Source organism: Mastigoproctus giganteus, chromosome 4 (assembly GCF_048544385.1).
Source record: "Mastigoproctus giganteus isolate SK-2022 chromosome 4, ASM4854438v1, whole genome shotgun sequence".
NCBI classification, from domain to species: Eukaryota; Metazoa; Arthropoda; class Arachnida; order Uropygi; family Thelyphonidae; genus Mastigoproctus; species Mastigoproctus giganteus.
In genome coordinates this window covers 131,599,545-131,613,725 of record NC_143578.1, presented here as the reverse complement: position 1 = coordinate 131,613,725, position 14,181 = coordinate 131,599,545, and the positions used below count along the sequence as shown (strand labels likewise).

At 36.5% G+C, this 14,181-nt stretch overlaps 1 protein-coding gene across 5 annotated transcripts in view; it reads left to right on the top strand.

The window, feature by feature from the left end:
* Pi3K21B (phosphatidylinositol 3-kinase regulatory subunit alpha) overlaps positions 1–14,181 on the top strand; it is a 519,263-nt gene that overhangs the window by 226,585 nt on the left and 278,497 nt on the right. For all 5 annotated transcript variants that reach the window (XM_090372927.1, XM_090372928.1, XM_090372924.1 and 2 more), the window contains exons 9-10: positions 2,630–2,743; positions 6,077–6,175. In XM_090372927.1, the coding sequence (XP_090229053.1) occupies positions 2,630–2,743; positions 6,077–6,175 (213 nt within the window). The remainder of the gene's footprint in view (positions 1–2,629; positions 2,744–6,076; positions 6,176–14,181) is intronic.

Here is a 14,181-nt window from a genome sequence, read left to right as displayed (position 1 = left end):
CAAAGGGATAATTACCTCCTTTTCCCTGCTAGAAACATTCCTGTATATCATTACAAAACCCTATGACCTGCCCTGGCAGCCTGTCTGCATTGCTCAGAAAACTTCATATCTGACTGCACAATTACTCCCAGGTCTTTTTCATTTTCTACCACCCTAAGTGTAGTACCACACAGTTGGTACGTTCCTCTGGGGTTACTTCTACCCATATATAGTACTTTGCATTTGTTAATGTTAAACTTCAGTTGCCACTTCTCAGCCTATCTGCCCAAATTTTCTAGATCCTGTTGCAGTACCACACTGCCATTAACAACCTTGCCAACCTTTGTATCATCTGCAAACTTCGACACTAAGCCTGATATACCTTCATCAATATCATTTGATAAATATACAAAACAACAGTGGGCCCAACACCGAACCCTGTGGAACTCCACTAATAATATTAGTCCATGAAGAACAGCGTCCATTAATTACCACCCTCTGTCTTCTCCCGCTCAACCATCCCTTTATCCATTGTAGCAACTTACCCTTAATACCATTCTGCTCCAATTTGTACAGTATCAAAAAGTGTCAAAAGCTTTCCTGAAATCCAAGTATATGATGTTAAAATTCATTTTTGCATCCAATTCCTTTGTAACCACACATAGTATCCAATAAAATTTGTCAGACAAGACTTTCCCTTAACAAAAAAATATGTCATCACCTAAATTCCTCTGGGACAAAGTCTAGCAAATGGAGGGCATAGATGCACGTTGCATACTACATCGATCTGAGAGCATAATGGATATGCAATTGCAAACACTCTAGGGGAAACATTTGCCAAAGTGCCTGCTGAAACATCTTGCTCTCCTGAATTTCTAGCCCTCAAACAAAAAGCTGAAATGCAGCATTTGAATTTAACTTCAAATAATTGTTAGACATGCAATCTGTCATTCACAGAATGGGAGATGAATGTGGCACTATCTCTATCCCATGTGAGTGCTGTTGGGTCAGATGACATCCATTATGAGATGATTAAACATCTTTCAACTGAAACTGTGGATTAGCTGCACTATCTGTACAACATAATCCATCTTGAAGACTAGTTTCTGGTCTCCTGGCATAAGGCAATCATGCTTGCCTTCCCAAAGCCAAGAAAGGATCCAAAATTTCTGAACAATTACTGCACAATTGCTCTGACAATCTGCTTTTTTTTTTTTTTTTTAATGAAAACCCCAAACACAATAGGTATTAGAACCTATAGTACTTAGTACCATGCTTGGGCTGGAGGTTGAGAAGATGAAAGAAGATATTTATTGACATTAGACTTGAACTTCTGTAGACTGTAATTTCAAGAAATACGTACAAAGGAAGGTTGTACCAGAAAACGGCAATTGAATGAATAAACGTGGAAGATGAAAAGTTGGTTCTGTGAGTTTGAAGTTGGACAGTAAATGAATGTTGGCTGGTGGTGGCATGTGTTCGGACTGTTTTGAAAGAGAGAGCAGGAATTATAGAAGCCAATTCAGAAGAACAGTGCCCATGGAAGTATCTGTAGAAAAGGCATGCAGCAGAAACAGTACATCTCTGAGACAGCGAGTAGAGAGACTCTGTTAGAGATGAATAAGATCCTGGAAAGGATAGCTTGCATAAGATCCTGGAAAGGATGGTTAATGCCCATACCATGTTGTATTTAGAAGCCTTTCAAAAAACCAGGTCAACATTAGATGATTTAATAACACTGGAAACATTTATTTGAGGTGCTTTCCTAAAATGCAAACACCTGGGGTCGATTTTCTTCGATATGGAAAAAGCATATGACGTGGCTTGGAAATTTGGAATCTTAAAAGATATCTATAGTCTCAGTGTTAGGAGTCATCTATCCCTTTTTATAAAAAATTTATCATTGAACCGCTCATCCCAACTTTGTGTGGGGTCAGTTCTTTCTCTCTCAACCTTTATGCCAAGAGGAGGGAATGTCCCCAAAGTTATGTTCTAAGTGTTATGCTTTTTTACTATCAAAGTTAATTCCATTATTGAACAACTTTCTCCAACTGTAAACACTGCCCTCTTCATTGATGACTTTAGCATATTTTCACAGTCATGCAACATGAGGGTTATCAAATTACAGTTGCAGCCTGCCATTGACCACATCAGATCTTGGGCAGTGGCTGATGGTTTTAGGTTCTTGCCTCAGAAGGCTATCTGTTGCACTTTTGTCACAAATCGAACTTTAACCCTAAACCAGAACTCAAGCTCAGACCTAACATCATTTCAGTAGCACCCAAAACAAAATTCTTGGGTTTCGTATTCGATAATAAGTTGACATTTTTACCACATATCTGTCAACTGTGGACAAAGTGCACAAGTGGACTGAACCTCTTGCATGCCATTTCATCCAATAATTGTGGAGAAGACTTCTGCATTTTACTCTTATGTCTTTTTTGACATGGGGACATAATTTGTTAAGTCACTGGAATATTTTAACCCTTCTCTTTTACCTGACCTGGTTTTGGCATATAATAGCCTTAGTTGCTGAAGCGCCAATAAAACTTAAAACAAACAAACAAAGAATTATATATGTTTAAATGTTATGTGAAAATAATTCAAGTTGATTTTTGCTTTATTATTATTATTATTTTTTAAATGTTAGGATCAAATACCCCTAGTCATCAGCTTATTGAACAGAGTTTTTCTTCAGTTCTCCAATGTGATAAATGCAATAGCTATTTAAGAGGACTCATGCATCAGGGATTACTTTGCCAAGGTAATTTTGTTTCTAATAGTACATTAATATTGTAATATTTACTGTAACCTTGGTTGACTCACAGTTTTTTTCAAAACTGTGATTATAACTAGAATATAACCAAGTAATTAGAAACAAAGTAATGGAAGCAAATTTAAATAAATATTAGTTTATTTGGTCTCAAAAACTACAGGCATGTAATATTTTGTACACCTGTCCATACTGCTAAGCCAGAAGGGTTTATGGAGTAGGTATGTATCATCTACTAAGTAGAATCATACAGTCCTCTGTGACAGTACAGTAAACCCCGCTATTCGCGGGAGTTACGTTCCTGAGAAATTTCGCGAATACCGAAAATGCGAATACTGAGTTATGGCTCCCATAGTAATAAAGGGGTTCCATTCCAAAGTATGAAATATATAAGAAAAACTAGTCTAAAATTTTGTCTACGTATGTATTATATGTACCTTCATAATATGACTATGTACATAGACAGTACATAGTGAAATGCAAGCATATGGCATCGAAATGAAAATAAGAAACAATAATATTAAATGTAATATTTATTAGAAATTTCAAACAAATCTTTCAAACGAGCGCCTTTGCTATCTAAAAAACTTATCCCGCCAGTGCTATCACCAGTTTTGCTAAAGTGTTGATAAAGGAGTTTTGCCTTTTCATGAATGATGAGTGAACTTAACGGAATTTTATTTTGAGTTCGGTCTTCTATCCACAGATTTAAAGCTTTTCCATTTTTTCTAATTTAACACCATGAGTTACAGAGCAAATTTTTGAAGCAATTAGCGCGTTTTCACGGACACTACGGCGATTTTTTTTCTTCCGATTTCTTGATTTATCGTACCGTTGACTCATTGATTTTATAATGTTTTGCCGCTGAGGAGACACTTTCACCATTAGAAATTTTGTCTAATAACTCAATTTTACTCGCTTATGTCATCACCTTCTTTTTGATCTTTTCACATTTCCCTTGTTATTCGTAGCCATATTTTTGTACGGGTTAGAAAGAACTTGTCCACAATAAAGTCACTTTCTTCCGTTAACACACTCGAAAAAGTCTGTTTGCACTACAGACTGCAAAACGGTAGATTTTTCACTTTTGTAAGCATATCAATTTATAAATTTATTCAATTTATAAGCATATAAATTAAAAGCAAACGACGAAACTTCCATGACAAGCGCATAACACATACATACTGTGTTATTATTTTACTAATAACACATACTGAACAAGGATTAGCGAGAAACATCCACGCTTGCGATTTTGTCACCCCTCTCCCCCACCCGCTGAGCGCTGTTTTGACCAAGAAAGATAATTTTAGCCACGCCTATGTTTTTTTATGGCGGAAAATGTTCACAGCTTTAAAATTCACATTTTTTTTAGGTTTCATTTTATATTAAATCAGCGACCGCGAATAGCGGGGGTTTACTGTATAATAATTTTGCCACTTGTTACTCATTTGGAGAGATCTGGACCAATTTCAGTTGGTGACTGAAGGAGTTTCTATAATCCTTATTAGCCAGTTTTACCGATATGGTACACACCATTTGGATGTAACACACAAAAAAAAATAATAATAAATAAATAAGAAAATAAATTACCTGTTTTGGCACCTTCCTCATGTATCTATTCAACTGTTCTCTGAAATTCTTCAAGCCAGCAGCTTCAATCTCCAATGGAAGCAACTTATTCCAATAATTTGCAACTCACTGGCTAAAAGAAAACTTCCTGCAGTACAATCTAAACCTCTTTCCCATAATTTGAATTTATCTTCCTTATTTCTGGAATCATAACTAAAAATCTGACCCTTATTCATTTTACTTTCACCTCTTACAGCCTTATACCTCAATCAAGTCTCCTGTAAATTGTCCATTTTCTGAGCTCTGTAGCTTTCGTATTCAAAGTCTTTCCTCATATGGACTCCCTTTTGCATATCTCACCAAGCACATCTGTCTTTGGACCCTTTCAAGGGGGCTGGATTTCGTTTTTTAGATGTGGTTTCCATACTTTAACACAGTCTTGCAACTGCCTTATGAAGCAGGATTTTTATCTCTCTCTCTCTCTCTCTCTCTCTCTCTCTCTCTCTCTCTCTCTCTCTCTCTCTCTCTCTCTCTCTCTCCAAACAAATATTTGATATATCATTGAACACTGTGGGCATTCCTTGCTACCTGTCTACACTGCTTAGAGAACTTCGTTCCAAAAATTCATAAATAATGATAGAAACATAGAGTCTGGAATTTATAGCTAAAAGCAAACACTTACTTTTTCTGAGCTGTAAATCAGAACAAACCTTGACACAAGCAAAGAACAAATAAAACTGCGTGCCAAGTCTATAAACAAAAACAAAGCACTGCAGTAACTTTTTTTTTGGTAGTTGTTGCCGCATCGGCTTCTGTGGCCATAATGCACCTCCCAAGGTTTTTGCAGTACTTTGATCCAAGCCCAAGGCGGGATTCGAACCCGTGACCTTTGGATTGTCAGGCAAGCACTTTACCCACCCAGTCGGCCTGCAGTAACTGATCGAACTCTGTAGTCCAGAGTTCAATCAGTTTGCTGATATCAAACAGTTGTTAATTTCATGTACATGTCCAACTGTATTGTAATTCCCAAATCCCTTTCTTCCTCTGTTTTCAGTTCAACTGCTGCCATCTGTGTAAGTTATTTTGGGGTTACTATTCTCCAAGTGTGAGATCTTTCATTTTGCTGCATTAAAACATAGTTGCCACTTTTCTTAATCCTTATGACCTTCCCTGAAGTCTCAGTCATCCTGAAGAAGCTGTTCTTAGTACTGATCATTAATGACTCTACTGATCTTAACATCATCTAAAATTTTGACACCGTGCCCTGTATCCCTTCGTTGGTATCACTTAAGATAAACAAAAACAACAGTTATTTATTTTTCATGTGAAAACACCTTTGGCAGCACCTACTAAATTTTTTGGACTGAAGTAAAACCAATTGGTAACGAAAATGTGAGATGGAAATGATGTCACTTCCCAAATGATGCTAATGTTGATTCAGTAGAGTAAGTAGTGGGTATGAGCTTAAAAAAGTTACATCATTCATAACTGGTTCTAGCTGTTTGATTTTAAAAATGCCTTCTAACCGGCAACTAGCCTGCAATCCATCTGAGGAATTCCCTTGAAATTCCAACATGTGCCGTTAAAATCCACCTGGTAGAATACTTGAAACTAAATAATCATTGGTATTTGTATTATAAATTGAACATAATTATTTATTCATATCAACCCAACATAATTGCTTTAGTAAATATTATGTATGCCTTCTAGCTTTACTATAAGAAAATCAGGCTTCGTGCATTTGTTATTTTGCAGAATGTGGACTTATCTGCCATAGAACTTGTGCCGCCACAGGGCTGCCAGCCTGTCCAGTTGGTAACACAGAAAAGTCTAATAAAAAGAAGTTATTATCTGGTGAGTGCTCTAAATATATACATTTCCTTGCTCAGAATGTTGTTAATAACACTTCATAATCAAAACTACCCTTAAGAAGGAATTTTATATTTATATATTTATTTTTATCTACAGAAGAACTTTACAGTATAAATTTTGAAAATCAACTTAACATCAAATTGCAGGCATTTATGTAACATGCACTTTGGTTATTGTAAAGTAAGAATTATATTTTAAGAAAATCAAATGTGCTTATAATACCTATAGTAATATTAAATTAAAAACATTTGAATTATAAATTTAATATTTAAAATCCAGATAACTATCCAGTAGCTTTCTAAATGTAAATAAGCTCTCTACTTGCTCAAAGCTTGGTGCATTTGTTAACTAAGTAACAAACTTAGTTTGTGCCACACGCAAAAGAAAAATGATGATTTAATTTACTCAACCTTTCAAAATGCCTAAAAATCTTTATCCGATTCACATATACTTGTAGAATACTTTTCAATCAGTTATCTATGTGGGGATCTGATCAGATTTTGCAAATCTAAAATCTGGAGTTAACCAGATTTTTAGAGTTTAAAAATGATAGATGAAGAAGGGTTTAAAAATACCAAAAAAAAAAAAAAAAAAAAAAAATCTAAAATAATGTTCTGGGACAAGTCTGGTCTTCCTTTTTAATTTTTATTTATTTATATATTTTATAATGTCATTGACCTTCCAAAGTTGTATGATATCATACACGTTAAAGCGCTTGGATTTGCAAACAACCATTAAATATAGAAACAGTCTTCCTCAAAAGTTAAATGGCAGTTCATGATTTTAACATGGTTTATACAAAGAATGGTAAAAATTTAAGAGACCTTTAGTAACAGTTGTAAAAGAGATGTTGGGAGAAAGTCTAAGAGAAGACCTGGAGTTCAGAATTCCATGGTAGACCAAAGAAGTCAAAGGCAGTTAGAAACAAGTAAATGTATGCACTGCTTTACATTTCAGGCACATTTAGCAAACAGTAATAATGATTTATAACAAAGAGAAAATTTATTTTGTTTCTCCACATCTACCATATTGCCCATTAATTTCTCCATCCAGCACATGGCAACAAACATAATACCAATGCTTCAGCTACAATGTACATTATATGGATAGGCTGTGTTGATATGTACAAAAAAAAAAAAATAATAATTACCAGATTTCTGTTGGTCCAATTTTAATGAAGTGTGAGAAGGATTAATAAATTGTTCCAAATGAGCCAAACAAAATTTCATGAAAATCCGTCCACTAGAAGTTCACTTAAGTTGTTGTACAAACAGATGGATAGACATGATGCAGACATATTATGCATATATGCTAACATGCCTAAAAAGAAAAATAAGAAATTTTTGCAAATAACACTGAGTACTTATTGGAATATAAAGAAAGGTAAAATAGCTAAGATATATGTAAAATAGGCTAAAGAAAAAAATCTTTGGAAGATTTTTTGCAAAAGTTATGGAAAAGAGGGGAACAGGTATTCTGTGTATTATCAGACACTCAGTCTAAAACAGAGATGGATTCAATATCTCTCTATTACAGAAGATTTAGGAGAAGTCCGGTTGGCCTGCCTCCTAAAATCCATTCATGCACACCTTCTTGATGGTAAGCCCTGTTACGTCACTTAGGTGGCAACAAACATGTAGAGTGGTTCTCTTCAAGATGCCTGATCAGCATGAAGAGGAAAAGAAAAAGAAAAAAACCCTTCAGCATATGACAGCACGATGAAACAAATGGCCCTCACTCCCCAGCAGCTTTCACTCTCCCTCTTATGTCAGCAAGAGGATCAGAGTGGAAGCAGAGGGTGCTAAGAATCTCTGGGTATGACACAGCTGCCATGCACGGAAACTTCCTAATTCATTTCACAAATATACGTGGTCCCAATTCTATTCTCAACGATGTCCATTTCCACTTGCAGTCTGCCAAACCCCATGTACTTTTTCTGACAGAATCTGTTATCAGTTGATTCAACTACTGCTCATCTCAGATGCCCAAATTATTCGATGTATGATTCCTTTCGCCTCAAAGATGGTACTTGTGCATATGTCCGTTCTGATATTCCCTGTCAGAGACTTGGCAATTTGGAATCTCCTCTCTTTGATCTTCTCTGGCTTAAAATCTCTCTACCTCATTGTGCCAAATTCATCTGTTGTCTCTACCATTCTCCAAATTCCACTAATCACTTGGAGCTCTTCGACTTTCTCCAGTCCAACTTTCCTAACAGTGAGGTAATTTTCCTTGGTGATTTAAATGTACACAACAACTCCAGCTGGCTTCCGTTTTCTAGTCACACTGACCCAGCTGGTTGAGTTGCTGAGGCTTTTGCAATTACTAATGACCTTGCACAGATTGTTCATTTACCTACAAGAATACCGGACAATCCTAATCATACAGCCAATGCGCTTGATCTTTTGCTCACAAACAACCCTTCTAAGTACACGGTCGAAGTGAGAGGTCCTTTAGGCACTTCAGATCACAACTTGGTGATTGTCTCTTCTCCGATGGAACCTTTATCTCATGGCTATTCCCAACCTCGTGTTGTTTGGCATTACAAGAATGCAAACTGGGATAACCTGCGAGACTTCTTTTCTTCTTTTCCTTGGTCGGATTACTGTTCAAAACTTCTGATGTCAACGTTTGCTCAGATCATGTCAGTGAAATTATTCTTGCAGGAATGGAATCCTTTATCCCACACTCCACTTTAAAATCTCTTTCTTTATCTAAACCTTGGTTTTCCAATAAATGTGCTAAGGCTGTCCAAGAGAAGAATGTTGAATATCGTAATTGGCTTCTTTCTAATTCTCCACTTTCATTTTCTGCCTACACCAAAGCTCGCAACAATTGTAAAGCAGTTATTAACCAGTCCAAACTAGAGTTTGAACAGGCTAAGAGTAGAAAACTTGCTTCTTGCCCTAATGGTAGCCGAGCATTCTGGTCTCTTGCCAAAGCTATTGGCTGCAACTTTTGCCCATCTCTGCTCCCACCTCTGTCAAAACCAGATGGTTCTGTTGTCACTTCAGCCAAGGATAAAGCTGACCTGCTAGCATCCCATTTTTCTTCCAACTCATGTATTAATGATCTTGGTAAAACACCTCCCACCATTCCCAACACGCTCCATTCAATGCCTCCTGTGGTCTTCCGTCAAAAGGATGTCATAAGGATTTTGATGAATCTTGATGCTAAGAAAGCTCCAGGTCCCGATGGTATTTCTCCACTTGTTCTCAAAACCTGTGCTCTTCAACTTACTCCTATTCTTTGCCACCTTTTTTCACTTTCTTATTCCAAAGGTGTTTTTCCTTCTGCTTGGAAATTTGCTCATATCCAGCCAGTTCCTAAAAGAGGGTGACAAATCCCTCCCATCCAATTATCGTCCGATTGCAATTACTTCTATTCTTTCTAAAGTAATGGAGAAATCAATTAACTGCCAACTCTTAAACTACCTAGAAACCTTCCGTTTGATCAACGATCGCCAGTATGGATTCCTTTAGTGTCGATCCATTGGTGATGTTTTGGCTTATGTTACCCATTTATGGACTAATTCAATGGAAAGGTTCGGTGAAACACAAGTAAGTGCTCTTTACACCTCAAAGGCTTTCGATCGTGTTTGGCATAAAGTTCGTCTAAACAAGCTTCCATCTTATGGTTTGCCAACTGTTTTTAGTAATTGGTTATCGAGTTTTCTCTCTGATTGCTCACTGAGGGTGATGGTAGATGGCTCTCTGTCTTCTAACTTCTCCACTAATGCTGGTGTCCCCCAAGGTTCAGTTCTTTCCCCCACTCTTTTCCTCTTGTATATTAGTGACCTTCCATTGACTGGAAATCCTATCCATAGTTTTGCCGATGGAAGCTCATTGCATTCCACTTTCCATTTTGAGAAACCTTGTCCTGCTCAATCAGCTTCAATTTCTCGAAAATCTGCTACCAATTCCTTAATGGCGATCTTCAGGTAAGTGTCCAGGGGCAAAGACAACTTAGTTGATTTCAACCCTTCTAAAACTCAGTCTTGTCTTATATCTCGCAAAAAGGATTATTCTGCTCCTATGCTTATCTCTAGTGTCACTCCGATTTCTAGGCAAAATGATATATCTCTTTTGGGGATTACACTGACTTCTAATCTCTCTTGGCACAAGCACATTACAAATATTGCTTCCTCTGCATCCAAAATCTTGGTTTTCTCTTTCGCTGTTGCGTTATTTTTCTTCCAAGCAGCTGCTCACTCTGTATCAATCGCAAATCCGTTCTGCCATGGAATATTGTTCCCACATCTGGGGTGGTGCCCCCAAAACCTCTCTCAGGTTTCTTGATTCCATTCAGAAGAGGGCAGTTAGGTTAATTAATGATTCATCTCTAACAGAGTCTCTCCACTCGCTCTCCCATAGACGTTCTGTTTCTGCTGCATGCCTCTTCTACAGATACTTCCATGGGCACTGTTCTTCTGAATTGGCTTCTATAATTCCTGCTCTCTCTTTCAAAACAGTCCGAACACGTGCCGCCACCAGCCAACATCTATTTACATTCCAACTTCAAACTCACAGAACCAACTTGTCGTCTTCCTTGTTTATTCATTCAACTGCCGTTTCTGGAACAACCTTCCTTCATACGTATTTCCTGAAAATTACAGTCTACAGAAGTTCAAGTCCAATGTCAACAAACATCTTCTTTCATCTTCTCAACCTCCAACCCAAGCGCGGTACTAAGTACTGTAGGTTCTAATACCTCTTGTGTTTGGTGTTTACATAAAAAAAAAAAAAAAAAACTGACCTTTGCCTGTTACAACATAAGATTGCTCATCGGCGAAGACAGGATATTAGAGCTTGAAAAGGAATTAGAAAATGTGAATTGGAATATCATTGATTTGGCTGAAACAGCAAGAAGAAATGAATCACTTATAAGTTTATCAAGTGGAAATCTACTGTACACCAATGGAAACCGTGAAAGGAGTGAAGGTGGAGTTGGGTTTATGATCCATAAAGATTTAAAAAACAACATTTTGGAATTCAAAAGTACATCACCAAGGGTATCAAAACTAATACTCATGATTTCTAAGAGGTACAAGCTAAAGGTTATAATGATTTATGCACCAACATCAAGCCATGATGATGAAGAGGTTGAAGAAATGTACACCAAAATTGAGAGTCTTGTAGATGAGCAGAAAACTCACTACACTATTATTATGGGGGACTTCAATGCTAAGGTTGGAAAAAGACAAAAGAGCACAGAAAGGGGAACTATACGAAATTTTGGAAGTGGTGAAAGAAATGAAACAGGTGAAAGACTTGTGGAATTTGCAGAATCTCAAGGATTGTCAGTAATGAACACTTTTTTCAAGAAAAGGGTGAACAGAAAGTGGACATGGAAGAGTCCAAATGGATTAACAACTAATGAAATCGACTTCATCCTCATTAACAGAAGATATATCATGATTGATGTTACTGTCCTGAATAAGGTAACTGTTGGAAGTGATCACAGAATGGTAAGATGTACACTTGATATAGATGTAGGAAAGGAAAGGAAAAAACTGACTTGAGTAAATAATACAAAGGTCTTTGAGATAACAGAAGAGGAGAAAAAGCAGTATGTACTAGAACTTAAGAACAAGTTTGAGATTCTGCAGATTGCTCAGGACCAAGATACCGACAAGGAATATTACAACTTTCTAAAAGTGATAAAACCCAAGAAACCTATAGGGAAAAAGAAATCCAAAGAAGAAAAAATTAGTCAAGAAACACTTGTTATGATGAACCGATGGCGACAAACGAAGAGCAAGATAAACACTGACAAGGAGAAAATTGACTATACTGAGTTATGCAGAGCCATTAGAAAGAGACTCAGAGAGGACATAAGGAGATTTAACACAAGAAAAGTAGAACAAGCATTAAGGGAAAACAAAGGACTAAAATCAGCAGCCATGAGCAGTAATACAGAAAGACAAATGATACTGCAACTCAAGAATAGTGATGGTGTACTTATAAATAGCAGAAGACTACTATAGAGAATTATACAAGGAGCGAGGGAATGATGGCAGCAGTGGGGAAGATGGATTGCAAATTAGTAACACATACAATATACCTGATATCCTTCCTGATGAAGTAGAACATGCATTGAAGAAAATGAAGAATAATATGGATCACCCTCATGTAATATCACAGCTAATGGATAAAGCAAATGAATATAAAACACCATTATACTTGGCATTTGTGGATTATGAAAGACATTTGACTCCATACAGCATAAGGCAATGTTTTGTGCACTGGAAAGACAAGGCATAGATACCCTATATATTATGATTTTGAAGAAAATATATGAGAATGCTATCTCCTTTATTAGACTAGACAAAGACTGTAGGAAATTTAAAATCGAGAAAGGAGTTCAAAAAGGAGACATATTTCCGAAGCTGTTTACTGCTGCCCTTGAGTGAGAAAGCTTTCAAAAGATAGAGTGGTCGCAGAAAGGAATCAATGTGAATAGAGTACCTGAATATGATATGCAGATGACATTGTGGTCATAAGCCACGATCCCAAAGAAGTAGAGGAAAATCTTAATGAGTTATGCACAGTTAGTAAGGATTTTTGACTAAAGATGAATAAGGCTAAAACAAAAGTAATGATGAACAAGTATGCCACAGAAAGGGACATAATGATTGTTGGAGCAGTAATTGAAAAGGTGGAGTCATATTCTTATCTGGAACAGGTAAGGGACATAATGATTGTTGGAGAAAGACATTTATCATTATTGAGCCATTTATCATTATTGCTGTAATAATGATAAATGGCTGGAAGTCAAGAGATGAATAAAGTTTGGATGGATAGCATTCAGGAAACAGTCACATATCCCAGTTTGTCTGAAACGGAAAATAATGAACCAATGTATACTCACCACCATGACTTATGGAAGTGAAACTTGGGCACTCGCCAAAAGAATTGAAGAGAAGCTGAGAACTACACAGCGAAGAATGGAACGAATTATATTGGGAATCATACTGTTAGATAAGAAGAGAAACATATGGATTAGGCAACAAACTCAAGTAAAGGACATTCTTATCAAAACTAAAGAACTAAAATGGTCTTGGGCAGGACTCAAGCTCGAAGACATGAGGACAGATGGACTAAGAAAATAACAGAATGGAAGATAACGGTGTAGCTGGATTGATGAAATTCATGAGTTTGTGGGTAGTAAATGGATGGCCATTGGACAAAACAGAAAGAACTGGAAAGTTGCTGGAAAATGGCTGATGATGATGATGGAAAAGAAGTATGGAAAAATGTTTTGATATTTAGTTTAAAAAAATCTTATAATATAATAGGATGGAAAAACCATAATAAAGATGCCTTACTTAATGGCATTTCATTATAACAGCACTTAAATTACCAGCAGCATATGGTAAGCAATATCCCTCATCTTGTTATTACAACACCTTAAATCATTTTCAGAAATCTTAAAAACTGTAGCACTCAATAGCAGAAAACTGAGGAAAAATAAATCATCTATGGAACATTTACTTACCAGATTGAAGTTGACTTTAGTTACTAGATTTATTTATTTTATAGTCTTTTTAAAATGGGTCAAGATTGCTTATGAAAGGAAGCAGTAGCATGCAAGGACCCAAGATATCAAATGACTGGAGCTTTGAGAAAACTAGGGCTTAATTGTCTCTTCAATTACCTTGGATTGGGAGAGCTAGTGCAGGGTATATGAACAAACATAGTGGAGACTACAAAAAGGCTGACTTAGATAATGCTGAGGAGGTTGATATGGTCAATTTACTGGAATTTGAAGCACTGAACTCCTGACAGTGTTCAGTGTGTATCTATCACTATCACTATGTTGTAGTGGGCTGAAAAATATTTTCTGTCAACCACAACCATAACACACACACACAAGGATAATCTGTTCCATTGGCAAGTTTGAAATGCTTATGACTTTCACGTGCAAACAATTATGATTGATATTAGAAAGTTATATATTTTGTGGAAATTTTTTTGTAACAGTCCAAA